The sequence below is a fragment of the Mytilus californianus genome, unplaced genomic scaffold (genome assembly GCF_021869535.1).
Source record: "Mytilus californianus isolate M0D057914Y unplaced genomic scaffold, xbMytCali1.0.p SCAF_1, whole genome shotgun sequence".
Taxonomy (NCBI): Eukaryota; Metazoa; Mollusca; class Bivalvia; order Mytilida; family Mytilidae; genus Mytilus; species Mytilus californianus.
Window position 1 is genome coordinate 71,466,659 of NW_026262581.1, and position 23,735 is coordinate 71,490,393.

General features: G+C 31.4%; 1 protein-coding gene across 2 annotated transcripts in view; it reads left to right on the forward strand.

Moving 5' to 3' along the window:
* The window catches only part of LOC127723520 (metabotropic glutamate receptor-like), a 69,372-nt gene that overhangs the window by 17,361 nt on the left and 28,276 nt on the right, over window positions 1–23,735 (forward strand). Inside the window, exon 2 of one of the 2 annotated variants that reach the window (XM_052230170.1) lies at window positions 21,830–23,347. In XM_052230170.1, the coding sequence (XP_052086130.1) occupies window positions 21,959–23,347 (1,389 nt within the window). In that variant the 5' untranslated portion in view covers window positions 21,830–21,958. Of the gene's footprint in view, window positions 1–21,829; window positions 23,348–23,735 lie in introns of those variants that run through there. The other variant, XM_052230162.1, reaches the window with a different exon arrangement.

Below are 23,735 nucleotides of genomic sequence, written 5' to 3' on the forward strand. Positions count from 1 at the left end.
CAAATTTAAAATAAATCTGATTAATAAACTCCGTAAATATGGATCTTCGGGATAAAGTGTTAGAAATGTTGACTTTCAATCCTGGATACGGGCAAACGTTTTGCTTTGCAACAGCCCAACTACGGACAAACATAAAAGAATTATGTTAAACGTTCAGAGGGTTGTTCTTACTGAACGCGACTACTTATTTATTCATCCTCCTTCACAGCTACAGCTAAATGGATGACATCATTATCATAGGTTTTACTGCCTGGTGCGAGAATCCCAGGTGATCATATTTTTATGTCCCAGTCAACCATAGGGGCAGACTGGGAGAGATTGCACATAGTACATGCATTCACAATATTAATATAAAATCAACATGAAAATCTTTCATCAGCAAATTTCTTAGCTAATCTGAATAAGGCGATATTAAACCTTTGTCTTCGTCTATTTAAGGACTTTTTTCTGGAATTACCAACCTATCTGTATAAGACGATGATAGACTTTTGTCTTCGTCTATTTTAGGATTTTTCTGGAATGTCATCCGCTTTCTTTTCAAAAATTGATCTTCATAATTAAATCTAACACGATTACCAATAGAAAATAGCAATCGTCAAGTAATCTGGTCGATATATTTTACTAAAATTTATCTTTTTTAATTTAAAAAGGTAACATCGGTATATTTACTTAGCGATGATTTAGTTTCTTTGATATAATAAAATCTAATGAAATCGAGCTCATAAAGTGAATGCATATGACTTAAGGCAAATTCCTGTTTTACTATGATATAGAAATGTTTGCTTTTCTATATGAATTAAATATAAACCATTGCTGTGACGTTCGCCTTTTCATTAAGTATTGTAACTTTTTCTAGAAATAATGAATCTTAAATATGTAGCCGAAGTATATGGTAATTTTTCTCTTTGCAAATTTAATTTAATTAATTCTAAATTAGTTAAATTATTATATAATCTTTATTGCAAAATTACACCCATAAGGGTCAAGCAATACAAACAATTATATATTTTAAATACAATGCAATACAATGTAATACAATACAATATAATAGAACATATTTTAAGAGTTCAATTTTAAATTTATGTAAAAAACACAATCATAAGCTTGTCTGACATGGGTTGACCCCCTCAGTTCTAAAGACTGCTTAATAAAGACTCCAATATGACAAACAAGTTCAGGGATGGGGTTTAGAATGTGTTTTAGTTTATTAAATGCATCAATATGTTGAAATAATGGTACATAGTCTTTTAGATAAGCAAAAAAATTGAAACGCAATGATATGTAAATGTCACAATACAAAAAAAAATGAAATTCGTCATCTAGGACTCCACATTTTTTACATAATCTTTGTGCTCTTGGAATGTTTCTGTACCTTCCCAATTCAATGCCTAGGGAATGATCACTGAGTCTAAATTTTGAGAGAAACTGCCTATGTATAAAATTACTGCAATTTAAATATTCCTCAGACTGACAATTAGTTTTTAATTTCCCATAGAAACAAAGTTTGGATGAGGAATCCAATTTTGAAAGTTTATTTAAAGTAGTTTTTTCATATTCCTCTGAAACACACTTTTTAATATTACATTTTAACACGTTTTTTGATTGTTTAAAAGGTACATTAATATTAGAGTAATTTTCTGGGTTTATTTTCATATCTTTAAAAAAAATATCTGCAAATGAGTACCAAGAATAAATTCCTGCGGAATGTAAATTTATGTTTGTTTGTAGAGATTCTTTAACCAGGGGATTAATATCATTACAGTTTATAATTCTATAAAAATACATGAGTGTTTGAGTTTTTATATAAGAGTCCAAAGAAAATCTACCTAATTCTGATCTAGCACCTACACTGTATGTTAGTGGCTGTCTTTTTCAGTCCTAATACTGCTTCACAAAATTTAGAATGAAATTTAGATTGTAAATGTGATTATTGATATCAAGTCAGGAATGTATGTATTTAGATTAAAAATATTACCTTTTCATCTGTCGTCACTGGGACCTACACGATTCAGAAATTGAATGGGGAGGGACACGAAAGTATTTCGTTTGTTTTTTACAATTGAGAGGATTGTAAATGTGATTTATGAACTACTTACTTAAGTAATAACATATTTTCTTCCCTCAAGAAAGCAAACCCTTGCATCCCTACATGTACCTGCGGAGCGAGTGGAGCTTATAAGATATAATTCAACACTGTACACGTTTTACTGTTCCAGAATCTGTCCTTGTTTCTACGATAATGTAAGATACCTCTATCCCGCCTTCAATTTATGTTCCGCTTTGTTGTTGTTATCTATATAAAAAAAGCAACACATTCCATTGAGTGCTTCTGAATAGTGAATGAAGGTCATTCGTTCCCTCCTCTTTTTCTTTTCGTGCAAAATAATTTGAATGCAGACCACCCACCAGCACTGGTTGAGGTAGCTGAACTTTTTTGTCAATAAATATTCTGACACTGTAAACGAAAATCCGACAATTACTCACGTCTTTGAGGTTTTTAATCAATTTTTTTTTCTATGAAGTGCAGTTTCTCAACCCAAAAATAAAGTGAATGCAAGATTTTCATGAATGTATAGATCATAAACAATAACAATTATCATCATGATTGTTAATCAAAAATACTAAAACTAATGAAAACTAAGCGATTACATGATTACGTAGTTATAAGGGTCATTATCAAAAAAACATGCAAAACTATGTTATTTGGTCTTTTCAAGTCAAAAGACATGAAACTATATCAAAATGTATCAAAATAACTATTGCATATGAAAGATATGAATGTTTTGTGATACACTATACACAGTTTACAGCATGAAATGTTATAAAAACATTCTTATTTTTTTTCTCAAACCCTTGGATATAGCCAGAATCAACTGTTATGTTTTACTATAAATCCCTTCAGACCTGAAATAGGGCTATTATTCATATCATTTGTTATTAGAAATGATCACTTTTTATTGCATTTGATACATACAAACATTTTTTTAATGATTTGGAAGGTGTATGTTGGTTTTATAATAAAAAATTTAACCAAAAGGAAAAGTCTCATTTTTTAAGTCAATGGTGTAACCAAAAGACAAATTGGTAGGGTAAGAGTTATCTTTCTCAATATTTCAGCATTTACAATAGTTTCTCCCTTAGCAATGTTACCTGTAAGCATGTTATGCAAAAGAAAACAAACATTTATGTTGAAAATTTAGTAAAAAAATATTAAAAGTAAGTACAAGATATATCGTAATTGAAAATAGTGTCAATGGTGTACCCTTATAAAAATCTTTTTTTTTTTAAATTCCTGAACTTTGAATTATGAAATATATTGATTGTAGAAACATGCACCAGGAACACCATATAAAATAGGGGAATGGATCCCTTATTTTGTAACTAAACCTTAAAATACACCTGAAAATCAATGGTGTTACTGTCAATGGTGAGACCATTTTAATAAAATAACACCATTGACCAGCTTAGTAACACCACTGAATATATTATGACAATCAGCATTTTTTGGTGTTTCTTTCATGTTTAACAAGCGAAACATCATATTATTTATAACAAACAATACTTATTTAACAATGTTTTAACAATATCATGTATTACATATACAAAGTTTTCAAAAACTGGTGTATGCTGGTTACACCAATGACACTATTTAGTAACACTACTGACATTTTTAGTTATTGATATTATGTTATATAATTTGAGATTTTTAAGCCTAGGAATTATTTTTTCTTCTTTTTCTTTTGCTCAGTGTTCTCTGTTTTGTGTTCAGTACTTAATAAAAGTAAAATTTGAAATGTGTTGTCAATGGTGATACTTTTGTGTCATTGGAGTTACTGAAGAGTCAGTGGTGTTACTATATAAAAATGCGATACTTTTTAATTTTTATTCATAAATGAAAGCGTTTTTAGGTTGTATAGGAAGGATTAAGCATATTCTTATCATTTCATCTTATACATTATACATATATTCAATTTAAGTGTATTTTTTAGTATTTACAACAGCCATAATTAGGACAGCCAACTTTTTTACGACAATGTATTCTGAAATTTATGTTTAAAAAGAATGTATAGCTAGAATAATAATGTCAATAAGTAGTAATTTAAACCTTAACAACAAATTGATTTTTTTTATGTTTAACAATAATATTTAGTACCTAAATGCATGTTTTAAATTGGTAACACCATTGACACGATTCTATCAAAGGATGACCTAAAATTGTTAAAATTGAAGGAACCCTTCATTTTTCCCATTGCATATTTCTGAAAATAGTTGCTACCATACTATAGAATAGAGGGACACATTTAAATGTTTTAAACAATGACATCGTTTTTCCAAATATTACTTCATCGAAATTTGCATGTTTTTTGATAATGACCCATAAACAAATCACAAGTCTGACTTGTGGCTTGAATCTTATTAATAAAATAGTTCCGGAAAATCACCATGATAATCAATCGTAATTTATAAAGTTGATCACGAGGGAAATAAAAACAAAATGAAATTTTCGGACAATAGAAATTAAGATTCAATTGAAAATGCATGCGACTTTTAAAGTAACGATATTCAGAGACATATATAGTACTTTATTACATATGGTGTAGCATTCTTCTTTTTTCACAGGTTATTACGATAACGCGATTCAAAGGGTATTTTAGTATATCGGACGTTATGTTTCGATTTAAATATATATTGACGGTCAATATTAACAATCTTGCAAAATATAATGTAAAATTTACAGAAAGAACATTAAAGTCAATTTCCATAATACACTATTTAAATATGGAATTTATTATTATATATAAATTAAAGACTAAAGACGTTGTATATGGTCATGATATGGACCTCGTCAACAGTCGATTGATAAGCGAATTCGTGTTTTATACAAATGAAGCAACGTACAAGAAATGACTATTCCATTCTTTTCGTGCTTCATCCTTGTTTCACTATTAAATATCATTCACCTTATGATTTTAAATCAAACTAAAAATCTAAAATAAATTCCATAAATGTCACCGAGTTCATTTTTTTTCAAATAACTGTTTCGTACTTTACCATCCACTAATAAATATGTTTATGTCTCTGCAATATTCAATAGAATCAAGCGAATTCGTATTTCATACAAATGCAGCAACGTACATGAAATACCTATTTCATTCTTTTCGTACTTCATCCTTGTTTCACTATTAAATATCATTCACTTTATGATTATAAATCAAACTAAAAATAAAAAAGAAATCCATAAATGTCACCGAGTTTATGTTTTTTTTAAATAACTGTTTCGTTCTTTACCATCCACTTAAGAGATGTATTTGTTTTAAATAGGTACACGAAACAAAACATTAGAAATGTCTTAAAAACAACCTAATCAATGTCAATGCTTGGATGAATTATTGATGGTGTATTTTTGTGGTTTGATAGTTCCGGACATATCAAATGAAGTCACAACAGCTCTTATTTCCGAATGGATTTCGCTCTGTCATTAATATTTTAAAGCCGGTAAAATTTCAAAATCAATATACATTGCCTGTTGATTTCTTGTGATGACTGAATATGCTTTCCGTTTGTAAGAGAGGAGGGCGAAAATTAAGTTTTTGACCGCATAAAATTATATGCAGAGTTCAATTTTCATCACCGAGGCAATTATGCCGCAAAACTTTATTGTTCATGAAAAAGAACTTAGTTCTCATTAAACAAATTTGCTGGAACGCTTTGCTTTGGAATTTGCACGGAACCTGTCAGTGCCTCAAGACATGCTGACAGCTGATAAGCACCTCGGAATTACTTTAGAATCAAAGAGGTGTTAATGGAATCTTCGTGTATTGCTTTATTGAGAGGAATTCTGAATATCACTCCTAGAAAGAAACAGGATAGGATTGAGCAGTTAAATGTGCCATATTATTTTCTCTAGAAACGACAATGATGAACTAAAACCATCATGTAGTTAAATTTGTTAAGCAATTACTTTTGAACCATGCAGAAATGTCATTATACTTGTGTTTTGTAAATTCATCATAAAAGCTTCTTAGTTCCTGGTGAAATATGTTTTTAACCGTATTGTTTTTATTCCTTATAAAATTTCCTAATAAAGTTGAAAGGTTTTAACGAGATTAAGTGACAGGAAGTACTAAAACGTCTTTCCTGTGTATATTTTCAGTCTAAGTGGACATTATACTGTACTCTTAGATGAAATCTATTTCAATATAAGTCGGTGTATATTAAAATGGATTACATATATGTACTCTTGGGACAGTTTTGACCAAGATATTGTCATCTTAGAGTGGGTTATGTATTTTTGAATATATTGATGTATCTGCATTAAATTGGGAATCGATGTGTTTTCCATCGTTCAATTTATAACAAAAGCAATTAAGAGACGAGTTCATTTTGTTCGCCATTTGCAATGTCTGCCATACGATAACACTCGACTGATCCGTCCTAGGGCCGTTTTTATAGTAACTACTCAAAGTTATGGAGATCCGAATGGAAAGACCTTCACATTTAATGTCATACAAAATGTTATATAGCGAGTACAATTAAAATTTAGAAGTGCTTCGTGTCACAAGAAATATATTGGTCACAATAACAAGACATTTACCACTTTGCCTGATTCTTAACTTTATCAGCGTTTTTCTATGATTTCATGTTGTATTTGCTGAAATTAAATATTTTAAAAACATTTGTATACCAGTGATCAGATTTATTTCAAAATGTTTATTACATTGGTAATTCATTGTGTAATTGTTGCTGTTTTGGAATTGCAGAGAAACTAACACAGTTTGCATGAAACAAACTGAACGATTTTGAATAATCAAAATCAAATAAAAATTAATATTAAGAAAGTAAGAGACCGATCCATTGAGAAACTATCAAAGGTACCACCTCCCTCAAGAAAGGTTTACATTCGATGTTTATAGCTATTCTTTTAAGCTCCTTTTTTGATGTTATAGCTCCGAGTGTTTTTGCGTATTTATAGATCTCTGGCTTTGAAATTATTGGCTTTGAGCGTTCCTGTTGGAGGTAAATCCCGAAAACATTTCAGACGCACGAAATCTGTCAAGTTTGTTTGTTTTTTTGTTTTTTTACTAACACTTGGTCGATACCATTGTGTTGGCTCTTATCAGTATAAAGAAATGAAAATTTGGTGCATATATATGCTTGTCACTGGACACCATCCAATTAACCATCGCCATGAACTTTGAAATTTGTCAATGGACATGTATGAATTATTATTTAAAAAATTGTAGCATATTCCGCTATAAATTAGATATCCCATACTTAGTATATTTTCTAAACGTTTTTATGTATTTGTATCCAGACAATGAATGCTACACCACAACAGTTTGAACGACAAAGTGTAGATCTGACTGTCGAAGGAAACAACACATACATTGACAAAATTAAATTATTACAAAATGCATCACGGAATATTCAACTGAAGTACGTATGATACCGATTTTAGTGCGACTGACACGTGTTCTAACCTTCATCAGTACGGCATAAAAACATTGTTGTAGGATTGCTTATACAATGCAAATATTCTTACCGGAGTTTAACACGCCAAAGTACATGTTTTAATATTACCTCCCGTGGTTCTTTATCATAAAGATTTACAATTAATGTCATGTTTTATTTATTTATCTTTTAACTTAGTGAATATGTTCAGAGATGTATACAATCAAACACGAAAAAATATCATTACAATTCAAAATATATTCCACTGAAAATATCCATTTCTTTGCAAAGTTCACGAATCTGATCATTGTACTTTCACTTCTTCTAACACATTTTTAACAAACTACATTTGAAAAGTAAATAAAGATTTCTTTTCCTTTGATTTATGGCGCATTGTTCTAAATTAATAATCAGTGTAATATAAACCGTTTTAGAGATAATACAAATTCTACAAGTTACATGTACTATAAATTCACTTCACAAAGAATTGTTCTATTGTAAGTAAGACCCCGCTTTCTCTTAAAAGTTTGTAAAAGGTTTTGATTTTTGTTGAAGTCCATACTGTTACCAGTAGTTGTGTACAATCCTTGTATTTTGTCTTTGGTGAATAGTTTTCTTGCTAGCATACCACCTTAATGAAAATAAGGACAATTAAATTGTTAAGAAATGCAATATAACATCATCAACTTGAATTGTCAAGGAAGTCATATATGATGCTAACTGTTGCCGTTCACACTTTATTCTGCAATCAGTTAACTATTGTACAAATAACAGGTACACAAATAAATGTTTGCTTTATTTGTACTTGTACAAATACAGTCTCCTGTTACCCCGCTTCCATGTTGAGCAAGCGGTAATGTGGATATTTCTTTTTGCGTACCAGTTCATTTTTGGGGTCCTCTTCGCGGTCCGCGTTTAAACTATGTCGATTTCTTTGAAAAATTAGAGACAATGATTTAGATTTTAACAACTAATGTTTCAAGTGTTGGATGTAAATTTCAGGATAAAAACAATATATGTACATTGTCGGAAAATATAAAATTTATTTGTACTCGCTACGAAACAGGAGAAAAGCTCGGCGAGCCTCGCTTTTCGTCCTGTTTCTTAAGCTCATACAAATAAATTTTATATTTTCCAACAATGTACATATATTGTATATTGGTTAATCAGACGGAGAATAAAAACAAGTTATTTTGCTAATTCTTCCTATGGCCGTATACTATACATACGCACATGTCTTGCAGACTCGATATAATAAATATATTTTGCAGATGGGTTTCATTATTTCTCGAATAGCAATACAGTTCTAACATGTACGTTGAAATATGAATATTTTGGAGTCTGAAAAATTTCATTTGATGAAATAAACACTTTCTTTTCTTTCACTCTTCTTTATTCCTGTTTTTGTGGGATTCAATCGTCTGCTTTCTGTGTAGAGTTTTGTGAAGTAGTGGTTGTCATTCTACTGGTCATGGTGTTGTTGTTGTTTTTTCACTATATATATAATTTTTGTTGTCCCATTTGGTTTTAAGACTTTCCATACGGACCAATGCTTCGGATTTAATTTCACTCTAGACCGATTGTCTTCGATGCAAACATTTCACAGATATGCAATATTGTATCAGAGGTTTCGTTAACAGCAATATATAGCGCTATGTTATTTTGATAAAATGGATATAGTCTAAAAATCTTTGAAGTATAATTCTTAAATATTCTAATTTCACTAGCTTTCGTCAACCCTCAGCCCTGTGATCGAAACAAACACATTGTATAGGCCGTATCTCTTCTGATATTATTAGCAAAATTGTCTATAGTAAATATCACATTGACTTTTCTTAAAAGTGTATCATAAACAAATGCAATTTACCACTCAGTAAGCATTTATTCGCGTTTTACGTTTAATAATATATAAAAATATGAAATCCCCGACTTGGAAATGCAAAGTTAATACAAATGTAATATGGTACTCTGCTATAATGAATTGCCAATATTAGGAATCTGTAGTAATGTTGTATAATAGTACTGTATGACAAGGATCGGCGAGGAAAATGATTGTTTACCAATGTATTTGAATCATATGATGATTCTTGTAAGTCCTTTGCTTTTTCACTTCCTCGTCCCAAGATGTTGGCGACTAATTTTTCTCATCTTTTTTGTCATGTTTAACTTTTATGACTGTTATGACTGTTATGACCTATGTTGTATAAGGGGAGGTTAAAGCGCCCACCAACAGGTTCAATCCCATCATATTCTAATCGTTGGTTTCTGTCTGTTCATAAATTTGTTTTGTTCGCGGATTGCTTTTTCAAAAAAGCAAATTTATAGTTTTCCTTCCGAATTGGTTTTTCATTCTGATATCACGAAGTTTGTCATAGCTTACTATCAGTATGAATTTTTGCTCATTGATAAGCTGCGTGGTGACCTGTAGTTGTTACAGATTCTTGCCTTTTGGTCTTTGGTGGACATTTGTCACATTAAGTATCAAACTTCCTTATTTTTATATTAATCGCCGTCATGTTTTTGGAATTCACATGTTATATGCTGATCTATAGCTTTCCAGTCTTAAGGGACAATCACTTTAGATGTTTCAGCGTGCATGTTTACTGCTTAGACACCTTTATCGTGCATACAACATTAACTTGAACAAGTTTATAACACCCAACGGTCTTGCTTATTGCATTCTTTAAGAAAACTTGACGTTTTGATGTACATCTCAAAAACGCCTTGAGAATTAATAGCGGTTTTATATGAATCTTTCAGATGTTGTAACAAAGTCGGTGTTGATTTTATTGAACAGTTATTCGTTATTTGTTCAATTCAGATAAAGTTAATGATGTTTTATTAAAAGGTTACATCATTCCATAGAATCATGTTGTCAGCAATGTTTTGATGTGTAAGTCTAAGTACCTTACAATTGTTTTATATAGACAATATCCTACGAATACAGAAACTATTGTTAAAAGATTATTTTACTTTATATCTACTCTTTTTCAAAGTTATAATATTCATCTCAGTTTTGTTTTCTACCATCATAACAGCTAAAATTGCTACTGATAAAATTTTATTTCTGGTCGTCTTTGTGTTACGACCTGAACAATTCAATGTATCAATTAACCGTTTCAATAAATGCATTCCGGGAATTTTACACTTTTCAACTTCAGCTAATAAATAAATGTAATTTTTCTTTCGGCAGCAATATATGCCAAAAAAATATCATAATATTATAATAAATCGAAATCATTTTCATGAACATTGAAGTTTTGTACTTAATAAACGAATGCCCTGTACGTTCATGATTGCTTTCTTTAATTTGATTATGTATATAATTCAAGATAATTTTCTGTGAAACCATCACCCCTTTTTGTCATTTTCGAATTGCATAGCAAGATTGATACACTAATGGCCATCACTAAAAAAAATTCTCGCACAGTTAATTTGATATTGAATTAATTTCCACATTATCAGGTACATGCATCTCCGAAATAAAGGATTTTCTTAAACTGTATTTTAATTCTTTCCGTTACCCATTCTTACTGTTTGACTGTAAATGGTCATTACAATTGATGGCATAATCTCGTTTGAACTCCGAATATAAATGGTGCAAGTTCTACTCGCCAAATGCTTTATTAAGTAAAATCTAAATAAACTTTTTGTAACGTTAAGAGTTGTTGATGCTATGTATGGCTGCATCGGCCGTAGAATTAATTATCCCTTCCATAAGGCATAAAGGGTTTGTAATTATGGGACATTTTAATTTGCACTAAAGAAATTAAGGTAATGATTTTTTGCTTTTAAATTTTCAACAGCAAATTTAAAACAGTAAATTTTCGTCAGGTTTATTACCAACGTTTGTGATAGAATGGAAGCGTGTAATTTACTTGTAATTAAATCACAGGGGGAAGTTTCTATTCATCAAGTGAAAAAAATTTAAGCCAGTTCTTTTTAATTGAGAATGCGAAATTGCTTTTTGTGGAAGCTTCCTCACTCGATGTTAAGGCATCAAATTAACCAATATACTGAATTGCAACTTCTGTTAACCTAACTATAGTATGTATTTATGTCCCTTCAAAACAACATTTTACTCGTATTTGCGTCCAAATGTAAGAAGGTATGAATGCCCTTTACCGTCAAGGTCCGTTTTTCGCTACCGTTAACGTCAAATGAGCCTTACTTTTTTATCATCATTCGTCAAATCTCATTTTGTAGATAGTGTTAGCGTCAAAGGGAGTAAATGTTTATCGTTAACGTTATTTTAACAAATATTTTACTGCCATTCGTCATGTGGGGTACCCAATTTCACATAAGTAAATGTAAATTAAGTCAAGTTGAACCATTAAATACAAAATAATAAGTGTTACTTAGTATGGGAAAAAAAAGGAAACAAAAACCTGCAACGCTTTTTCGTAGAGTTTCAGATGCACAACCTTTCTAGATATGCTATAGAAGCAGATATATTCAGACATTCATAGCTTCACTCAATCTATCTAAGATAATGTACAATCGAACCCCTGCAGGTACCGTAGATTGTTCAATGCAATTGTGTTTTTTTTCTGTGAAACAAAATTGATTAAATATACATTTTTACGAAATATTTGTATCATTTGTGTCCTTTGATGCCAGATATATCCATCCACAACAAGTAGCAATAAGCGCAATCATTTAGATATTTGGTCAGTAGGTTACCATAATGCCTCTCAATTACATTGGGTGAAGTAACATGAGCAGTTAGTCTTGTGCAACAAGATGTTTCTATTACTCGGACAGTTAAATCGCTAAATCCGATAAAGAGATGTGGGCATGATTTTCAAATATAAATTGACTTTTATTTGAATTTTTGTAAGTGTGAAAAGTGCAACGGATTATTTCTAACCTTTAAAATTACATGCAATCTTTAGAGATGACTTTTGACATTCCCATGTCGTTAAATTGATCGTTATTATTCAGGCAAAGTTTATGTCTGATTAGAAGTATGTTCGTCAAATTTAATATTTTTCACTCCAAGGATTAAATATTCTTCCGTATCTTGAACAGTTTCAAATGCTCCAAAACACAAGTTGTATATTCATCAAGTTGTAATTGGGAAGTAATTACAAATTCTTTATCAGATTTTATGCTGATATCACGATGATGTCCGACGGGGACGCTTTTCAAACCGCATTTTGTTTAACTTTATTCCATTTTTTGTCCTTAAGGATGTACTGTTCGCTCGTTTGTTTCAAAATAAAAGACTGTTATAAATTGATAGTATATACATAACGGAACTAACAAAGCAAAAGAAAAAAAGAAAAAAGAAAGGTCCATGTCCTTGTTTTTGAGATATGAGCCATTGAAAATTTGGCGGGAAATGATTCTCTCTAGATTTTTCTTACATTTAACATTGACATCTGTATTCTTTTAAAAACTTTGAAAAATTACAAGTATTTTATAAGTTTTTTAAAAACGGCTTCTTAAACTATATGTTATAATATTATGAAAAGAAAGGTAGGGGTTTGCGGGCAAAAATTTTAATAGCACTACATGGACAAACCAGAGGATTCCGCATATCTGACAAAAGTTACTGTAGATTAAAGACTAGAAAATGAGGCTTGGTGTATTTAATGTCTACTGGTATGATCTATTGGGAATGTTCCTAATCTTCCATGTGTAATGGGATTTAAAATCAGTGCACTACTTTTTAAAAAAAACTTTGATGATTTTAATCAATCATTTATTTACCTGCAACAGGTGAAATAATCTATTATATGAAATAATTACATAACTGTGTGGAGAGAATGGCTTATGTAAACATTTTTAAGACCAAGATAATTATGCTAAAAATATAGTCTACATTAAAAACATATGAACCACAAATATTTATTTTAATGCTGAGTTATAGCTACTGAAATTTTAAAAGATAATTTTGGCAATTACTAGTTAAAGTAAACTGATTTCGGACCAATCATACCAATATTTCGGACCTAATTTCTATTTCAAAAAACAACGGCAGACATTATTTGTTAACAAAGCTCTGTTCATTACCGGTTAATAAGTTAAATAAAATTTTAGAGGATTGCAACACAATTTCATATAGCAGTCCTAAGTATGAAATCGTTCAAATTATAATGGCATATTGTTATTCTAAACTGTTTCCCAAAATTGATCGCCCTGAAGATCATAAAAAACAGTTTATTAAAATAAAGTATGTCAATAAAGTTTTTGATTTTGTAAATATTGCCGGTATTTTTAACGACCATTCTGTTAAAGAACAAATTCCGGGATATTTTGATAATACTGAGCTCCCTCTTATTTGTTATATTTACAAGAAATCTACCCGGAAATTTGTGTTTAATTATAGCCAATTGTGTAAAGATGTTAATATCAGTGAAAATACACCTACTTCATGTAATTGCAGTAATTCCGAATACATTTATGGACCCATTTCCCATGTTATAACAGGAGATCTTAACATCGTTCAAGACCGAGAGTTAAAATCATTCCTCAGTAAAGGACCTAAATATCGTCCCCCGTCAATTATTAATTGGAATGAGTGTCGTAATATCATCCACGACTCACTCCATACTTACTGTTTGAAATGGATAAAACGGGAAAAAGCTGACAAAAAATCTTTGGACTCTTTTTTTAAATCAGTAATGAACATAGTTGATATACGTATTCAACATTTTAAAGAACATTTTACTCTTAACAATAACCACAATAAACCTATTTCTCGTATCAAACATAAACTAAAAGAACTAGCCAAGGAATTTGTTTTTGTCCCGGCCGATAAAGCTGCTAATAATATTATTATTGTTTGACGTAAATTTTACATTGAGGTTCTGAAAAAAGAAATCACCAATTCACCAACATTCCAACTGACTCCATTTTCAGAAAACGACATCTGTAACAAACATAAACTTTTAGCTACCGCTTTACAAGCAGAACCAAATACAATGAAAGTCCCAACTATGTATTGGCTTCCGAAGCTACACAAAACACCTTACAAATATAGATTCATTTCGTCTTCAAGCCATTGTTCCACTACTAAATTGTCTATTTTTCTTACCAGTACACTTGGTACAATCAAAAACCTGATAATAAATTGTTCAAATAAGGCCTTCGAAAATAGTGGAATTAATTACTTTTGGAGTGTCAAGAACTCGTTGGAAGTACTTGATAAATTGCATGCATATATTGGTGATTTTGAATCTGTTCAAAGTTTTGATTTTTCTACCCTATATACCACATTGCCTCACATTCTCATTAAGAAAAAATTCACACACCTAATTAAATGGGCATTTAAAAAGTCAGAATGTGAATATATATGTTCAAACTCTTTTAGGTCATTTTTTAGTAGCAATAAACAAAAAAAACTATGTCAATTGGACATGCTTTGATACTATATATGCCCTTGAATTTTTACTAGATAACATTTTTGTTCGCTTTGGAGATTCCGTATATCGTCAGGTTATCGGAATTCCAATGGGGACTAACTGTGCACCACTTATTGCGGACCTTTTTTTTTATTGCTATGAGTTACAATTTATGACAAAAATCAGTAAAGACCCATCGAAACAACATCTGATACACAAATTTAATAATACTTTTAGATATTTGGATGATATTTTGGCTCTCAATAATGACGACTTCAGTATGTATACTAAAGAAATTTATCCTGTTGAACTTACTTTAAATAAAGCTAATACTAACAATGACCACTGCCCTTTCCTCGATCTTGATATCTATATCATTAACGGAAAGCTTAATACTAAAATATATGATAAAAGAGATGATTTTTTCATTTCCTATCGTTAATTATCCATTTTTAGATGGTGACGTTCCCTTGTCACCATCTTACGGTGTTTATATATCTCAACTTGTACGATTCGCTCGTGTATGTAACAATGTTTTAGATTTTAACGAGAGAAATTTATGTATTACTGAAAAATTATTACACCAGGGTTTTCGATATCACAAACTAGTCAAAACATTTACTAAATTTTATCATCGGTATAAGGACATCATTCGTAAATATAGCTCAACATGCAGACTTCTTATACGTTCAGGTATTTCACATCCAATTTTTTATGGAAATATTCTTTATAAAGCACAAAAATGTCAGTATTCACCTCTGAAACTAACAAAACCTTTAAATAGACTTATTAAGAAGGGATATAGTTACGATACTGTTGTCAGGTCATTAAAGATTGCATATTTTGGCGTTAATATTGATTCACTTATAGGGTCTTTGCATCGGCACTAAACACATTTATTTAAAAACCAGTTGTTGGCATGACACGGGTTATGTTCTTCTCATATATGTTATGATGGTATGATACTAAACCCCTAACGGGAAGGATTGTGCCTGATATTTATATGATGAAGACATAATCTTTCAATCAGTTTAATCGAAGTCTGGAGCTGGCATGTCAGTTAACTGCTAGTAGTCTGTTGTTATTTATGTATTATTGTCATTTTGTTTATTTTCTTTGGTTACATCTTCTGACATCAGACTCGGACTTCTCTTGAACTGAATTTTAATGTGCGTATTGTTATGCGTTTACTTTTCTACATTGGCTAGAGGTATAGGGGGAGGGTTGAGATCTCATAAACATGTTTAACTCCGCCGCATTTTTGCGCCTGTCCCAAGTCAGGAGCCTCTAGCCTTTGTTAGTCTTGTATTATTTTTAATTTTAGTTTCTTGTGTACAATTTGGAGTTTAGTATGGCGTTCATTATCACTGAACTAGTATATATATTTGTTTAGGGGCCAGCTGAAGGACGCCTCCGGGTGCGGGAATTTCTCGCTTCATTGAAGACCTGTTGGTGGCCTTCTGCTGTTGTCTGTTCTGTGGTCGGGTTGTTGTCTCTTTGATACATTCCCCATTTCCATTCTCAATTTTATGTTTCACATGTTACTAAGTTAACGATTGAAAGATTCACGCAATACTTTAGAAATACTTCCACAAACATTAATTTTGAATGCAACATAACGTTATTGCAAAACGTTTTCTTAAACTCCATATAAAAGATGAGCTCTAAATAATCTGGATTAAATTGCAGAGGGGTATTCGGACATAATAAAGATGTAAAATGTATTTTGAAGCTGATGCATGTATTTTTAACAATTTGGTAAGTTATTTCCAACCATGTGAATATGGTTTTAAATATATTAACTGCTGGTTTGGTTTAGTAGCCCAAGTCAGATAATTTTACTTTCAACATTTTAGCGAAGCAGTGACGTACGTGTCACTGATGAGTCTTTTGTAGACAAAACGAGCGTCTGACAAACACGACTATAAGACTGGTACCTTCGATGAGGTTTTGTTCTCAAGTCTTAAGTAAAAAGCGAAAATAAAACTTACATCCCTGGGCTTTCAAGTTAAAATTGTGCTACAATTATTATTATATGTCGAAACAATATAATACTTTACTCAGGTCTTATAGTAAGTGTCCAGCATTTGAAGGTGCGGTGATCCTTATAGTACAACAAACTTAGACAATTTAGTTTAGTTGCAATCTCAAATTTGCCAATCCTGGTAGTAGAACCTGCAATTTGTCATTTTGTTGTATAAATTGAACATGCATGTTGCCATTATCCAATAAACAGTTCAAAAACTGTAATGCCTGTTAAAGCATTCAGAAATTTGCTCATACATTTAACCTAACAATGAAAACAGCGTCGAGACATTAACATTATTAAATTTCAACCATAAACTGAATTCAATGCAAAATACCCTTAAACAATTCAAGATTGAAACGTTTTTGTAATTCGTCATATAAAAACACAACGTTGTCGAGATAATAGTGATTTAATGTCTTGCCACTTAATGAAATGAAATATTAGTTTCTTTTCTGTTTGGAAGTATCAATTCGTTAAAATAACAATTTAAAACAAAACTTCTGTAAGTCAACAAGGTACTTAAGGAAATGGAAATCTTAATGACAGAAAATAAATAATAGTTCTTCCATTTACTTTGTTTATCAACGAAAAACAGTTTTATATTTGCTGAAATATTTGTACTTTGGTCTTTTGTAGATAATGTCTATATTGGCAATCATACTACATCTCCATATTTTTATATTTGTTATATGTATTTGAAATATTGCGTTCTCTAATGATTGTTTCTTCGTTGCATGATTTTGCTGTTTATAATATAGGTCGATGATTAACCATCCGTATCATGTTCTCTTATACCTTTAACTCGGTTGACATACGATATAATAGCCTTCTGGAAAGACATTTTTAAAAAGAGATCAAAATTTATAAAAGCATCAATAAAGAATATGTGAAAATGAGAAAAATCGCATGTATTTTATTGATATGTCTGATATGGTGAAAATCATCTGTTCGACACAAGATGCACCCTTTATGAACTCGACAAAAAGCTTCATATTGTGAATCGCAGCTGATATTTTACATATCCAAGATGCAGAAAATCCGATAATCGATACAACATGTGCCGTGGATATGTCATATGTTACAAGTCGTCGTGTTGGTGTATAACACATTAAGCAATCCTGCCAATCTTAGGATTATGTGTGCCTAGACTTTACAAATATCACGGATAAGACATAAAATGGCATGACGTATGATGGAATTTACCTGATAGAACTCATCAGAACTTTGGGACGAGCTACACAAATAATATATTTATATTATCGAAACGGTGTATTAAAGAGTATAACAAAAATACCGAGCTTCAATGTAAATTCAAAATAGGAAGTCCATAAAAATTGACAAAATCAAACGTTAAGACTTTATCAACCAACAGTCCGAATGGAAAACAACTGTAATATTCCTGACTTGGTACAGTCAGGCATATCTCAAAGAAAATGGTGGGTTTAACCTGGTTTTACAGCTAGCTGAACCTCCCACTTGTATGACAGTTTTTTTATTGTTCCGTTATATTGACTAAATTGGGTGAGCAACTGACATAATAGATTAACGTGACAATAATTGGTTACCTGTGTTCATATACATCACAGACATAAAACACAACTGACTAAAACAAAATTCAAACGAACATGCATACAAATTAATCTAGCAAACTAATCTAACAAAGACGCCATCAAAAATGTTTTTGTAGCTGATAGCTAAATTGTATTATATTAAGATTTTGTCTTTGGCAATTCATAAGAGTTGTTATAGTAAAATTATGAATTGCCAAAGACAAAATTTTAATATAACAAGAGTATGACTCTCCTATAAAAATCTAAATGGTTTTATTGTTGTACGATGGGTTACAAAAACAAACCTGGAGAAAATTCTCTTATCGACATACTTATAAGGATTCGGTCATAAAAGTTAACTTTACTCAGTTGTCGGGGGACCAAACATTCAAGCTCGAAACGCCAAATACAATATTTTAATTTATTAAGTCGGAGTACGATACTCGTTCTTAATTATTTTATGAATGTAAGGCGAGATCTCATATACAGATATGTTGTTGTTTAATAGTTGTATGATAGGTGATCTAAAGAAAGCTAGAGATAATGTTATGACTTTTATGCAGCTGAATTCCTCTTTTTTTCAGCGTCGTTTTGATCCTTTTTAATGTTTTGTTTTTTGTTTTTCATACAGCTCTGATTTCGTTCATAAATCTTACCCTCTGGACTGTGCATAATTTATTTATCGCTACTCTGTCAGAAATTTAAGGTCACATTTAAATGACAAAATTGCCAAATAAAATTTGCTTAGATAAAGATAATATATAACAAATTACAATAATTCCAAAATTATAAACAATTTTTATTTGATTAAACAACTCTAATTTATCTTATTTACGACTGTCCTTCGTTAGGATATGACTGAAATCATTATCACTAATTTAAAACATTTTTTCAATTTAAACGATAATGTCATTTAAGATGACCTTTCAGGGTTCAAACATATACAATAAATCAGATGAACGAATTGTGACCTCAAGAGTTTTTTTGAGGGAGGTTGTTGTCGTTGTTCGTCCGATTGACATTTTGCAACATATCATTTTATTCACAATATCAAGGTCGTTATAAATATTTTTCTGTTTTGAACATGGCGAATGATGAAAACTAAATCAAACTAAAGCACTAGCTGTAACTTATTGTTATCTCATTGGCGTTTATCCTGCATTTCCTTGTATAATCATATCTTTAAAAAGACAAATCATTCTCTCTTCCCACACAGCCCTTGTAGTTTGAGTTCAAACTATAATGGATATATAACTTGAACGCTATATGTACAAATCAATTGAATTCATACACTCATTTTGAACCATTGGTATACTATCGTTAACAAGGACATACGTTGTTGGCTATAGCTGTTGTGATTTACTAAGTACATATAGTTGTTGTCTTTGGTTGCTGTATGCAACATTTGTTTTCGTTCATTGGTGTAAGATAACTCAGACACTGGTTTGTTTAATTGTTTCATATTATGTTCACCAAGTGTTTGGAGGGCTTCATGTTGCTTAGTCTTTAGTTTCTATGTAATGGTGTGTACTTGTTTGTCCTTTCACCGTTTTTCGGGGTTTATTGCCATGGTGTTGTCATTTTATCTGAAATTTTGAGTTTTGAATGTCCCTTTGATATCTTCTGCCTCTTTTTATGTCATACCATGCTCTTTATAGCTTACTGTATAAGGTGTAGGTTTTAAAAGCTTATTATTGAAGGCCTTACGATGACTTGCTATTCCTATAGTCTATTGATAGCTGTCTCATTGGCAATCATGCTACATGTACATCTTTTTGTTCTAATACTACTACTAATTGAAAATTGCTCAGTTTGCGCTTTTATTTTGTAGATTATCGAATTGAATAATCCATCTGTAGCAGCTAAGAGAACGGAGCAAACCTATAAATAAACTAATGCTACAAGTATATTGTCACTTCTACATAATAGTTAAATCATTAACCATCCCAACTGACATAATGGACATATAATTGATTTTTATAGCATGCTGTCTCCCTCTGGTCATGTCTATATATATATTTGTAGCTTTCCATTTCTCGAGTTTAATGGTCGAGTTGCAGCATTCTGTCGAGTGTAAAATTATTTAATTCTTCTCCCAATAGAAACTCCAGCACATCCACGTGCTTGCTTTTGATAAATGTGTTCATATATATACACAATAGTCTGCCCAGCGCAAATATTGGTGAAATGTATACTGTAACCAGTTCCGTAATGACAATTTACAAAGACGTCTTGTAAAAGACATTAAATCAAACACTATAAACAAGGCTTGGAGATGTCTTTCAGTTAAAGAAAGCTTAACAAAAACAATTATGGGTTAAGAATTAGAGAAAGAATTATTTACACCCTATATTCACTTTAAATCATTTACGATAAATAATATAAATGGATTTGCTGATAGATGATCTAAATATACAATGAGAACATATCGTGTTTACTTGGTAAATTATCATTTTCGTTTAACATTTTATATTTTCAACAAATTCTAAAAAGTTTTGTATCTTATTTTGAGGAAAAAATCTTCGGAAGTTACTAACTGCAACCCAGGAATGGTATCGTTATGATGAAAAGAATCGCATTAATAAAGATTATTTTATTCACTTTTATACGTTATATTAAAGGATCTCATAATTATGAGATGATGTTTTCGGACGACCAGTGGCGTAAAATCAGTTTAACCCTACCACGATTTTTTTTTCTTGTACAAAAACTGTGTTGACATGAATAAGTGGAAATTTAATGTTAATTTTGTTTGACTTAAATGGAAGAGCAGTTTGGTTGCATGCGTCAGATACTTTACTACAATTCCGTTTTTTTAACGAAAATATTTGAAATAGTTTGAAATTTCACGCTTGACTTCAAAAGACGAATATGAGAAGGAACACAGAACCTTACTTCATTTATTTTTTATATTTTTTTAAATTTATTTGTTATAAAAATAACCTAGATTTTCAAAATTCATTAAGTTGAGAGAATTCTCATGTCATGTTCTGATTAAATTGTAATCATGTCTAGATTGTGTGACGTATCTTCTTTGCTTTTCATTTGTAATTTGTTAAGATCAACATAATCTTGTAGATTTCAGCGCTCTATCATCAGTGGTATGTGGCTTTATTCCAGTACAATTTATAAATTTTATGTAAAGTTTGCATTCTTCCAATGTTTTTGTGACATTTATCTAGACAAAACACTTTTTCCAATCCATGTGTCGGGTTGTGATAGTGATGGCGTGAGAATTTGTCACTTCTGACAGATGGGATGCCTACATTAGAGAATTTTCTGCTTGGTTCTGTGACAAAATTGGTTATTTAATCTGATAAATACTCCTCATTCTGATATGAATGAGGTATAAGCAGTAGCGAAAAATTCCATCATCACTTCTTCTAGTCCGTTATAGTAGCAAATTATTTTCAATATAAATCTATAATGATGCAATTTGTCCTTTTCAGAGAACAGGATAATGGTGTAGTAACAGTTTATTGTTGATGGGTTTATAAGTCACATTATGGAGCTGATTGATAGCACTAATGATATTTGTTGGGATATTACAATAATAACGCACCAGTAATGGACGGAGGATGGCGACATCTTTCATCGTACAACGCTCTGGCCGAGAACATTGGAAATTGATACAGATTACAGTGTTTTTTAACTGTATTTGCATACTACATGGCACAGCTGTGACTCAATCAGTACGATCGGCAACGATACCGGGGAGATTTCTTTTTGGTGGACTTTTTCCTGTTCATCAGAAGGGTGTAGACGGAACTTGTGGTGCGATTAATCCTGACCGTGGTATTCAAAGGTTAGAAGCCATGCTCTTTACTTTGGATGAAATAAATTTAGATCAAAACATTCTTCCTGGAATTCGAATCGGAACCGAAATATTTGACACGTGTGCAAGGGAAACAATTGCATTAGATAGATCGTTGGAGTTTATACGCGGAACTTTTACATCTCTTGATGCTTCCGACTTCCGGTGTGAAGATGGATCCCTTGCAAAGGCAAATAAAACACCTAAAGCTATAGCAGGTGTTATCGGTGGTTCGTATAGCTCTGTTTCTGAGCAAGTTGCGAATTTATTACGGTTATTCAAAATCCCACAAATAAGTTATGCATCCACAAGTGCAAGATTAAGTGATAAAAAGCGTTATGACTATTTCATTAGAACAGTCCCACCAGATAATTTTCAAGCCAAGGCTATGGTTGACATTGTGTCAAAGTTCAATTGGACATACGTATCCACAGTGGCATCAGAAGGAGAATACGGAGTTTCCGGTATTGAAGCATTTGTAGAGGAAGCTAATGCGAGGAATATTTGCATTTCAGAGTCAATCAAAATAAATTCCAATGCTAATAAGAATTCGTATATTGAAGCAGTTCAAAAATTAGCAGCCTCACCTGAAAATGCCAAAGTTATCATCTTATTCCTTAGACAGGAAGATGCAAAAGGTATTTTAAGAGCTGTTCATGAGAAAAATATGTATGGTCGGTTTTATTGGATAGCCGCTGACGGTTGGGGTCAGCAAACTGCTGCTGTGGCAGATCATGAAAGAGCGGCTGAAGGAGCATTGACTTTAGAATTACAATCTACTTTTCTACCAGAATTCGACAAGTACTTCTTTAAATTAAACCCACAGGACAATAAAAGAAATCCTTGGTTTAGGGAATACTGGGCAAAAGTTCATAAGTGTAGTTGGCCTAATGTTACCCATCCTATAACTAATCCGTTGGCCAAGTTTTGCACTGGAAAAGAACAATTGTCACTTTCTGTGTACAAGCAGGAGAGTAAAGTCCAATTTATTTATAATGCAGTGTATGCATTAGCAATAGCCTTGCACAATATGTATGCGGATGTCTGTGGAAATAGGACGGAGAAGGCAGAGTTGTGTGCTGAAATGACAAAACTGAATGGAGAAACACTATTAAAGTTATATTTGTTAAACACATCATTTATAGGTGAGTAATAACTAAAGTAAACCCAATGACAGGACCTGGTCCAGTTTTTTTTTCAGATAAATACCAAAATATTTTTGACGAGTGTAGCAAAATACGACACTGAATGTATGTTTTCTTTTATAAATCCCTTAAAGGTTATACTGCAAGATATCTACTCTAAAGTGGGCAAATTGCATGTCTATATTCAAGTTACAATTAGTATTCACGATTGAATTAATTCATACATACCATGGTGGGGCAAGCAAACGTAGAATAATTCATTGGAAAAGAAAAGGACATTGAGTGGGTGTATCTGAGAAGATAATCTTTTAAAGTACATACGAGGAAATAACTGTAATAGATCAAAGAATATTGCTTTTATTGTTAATCCTAACAGTTGTGCTTGGAACACGATCT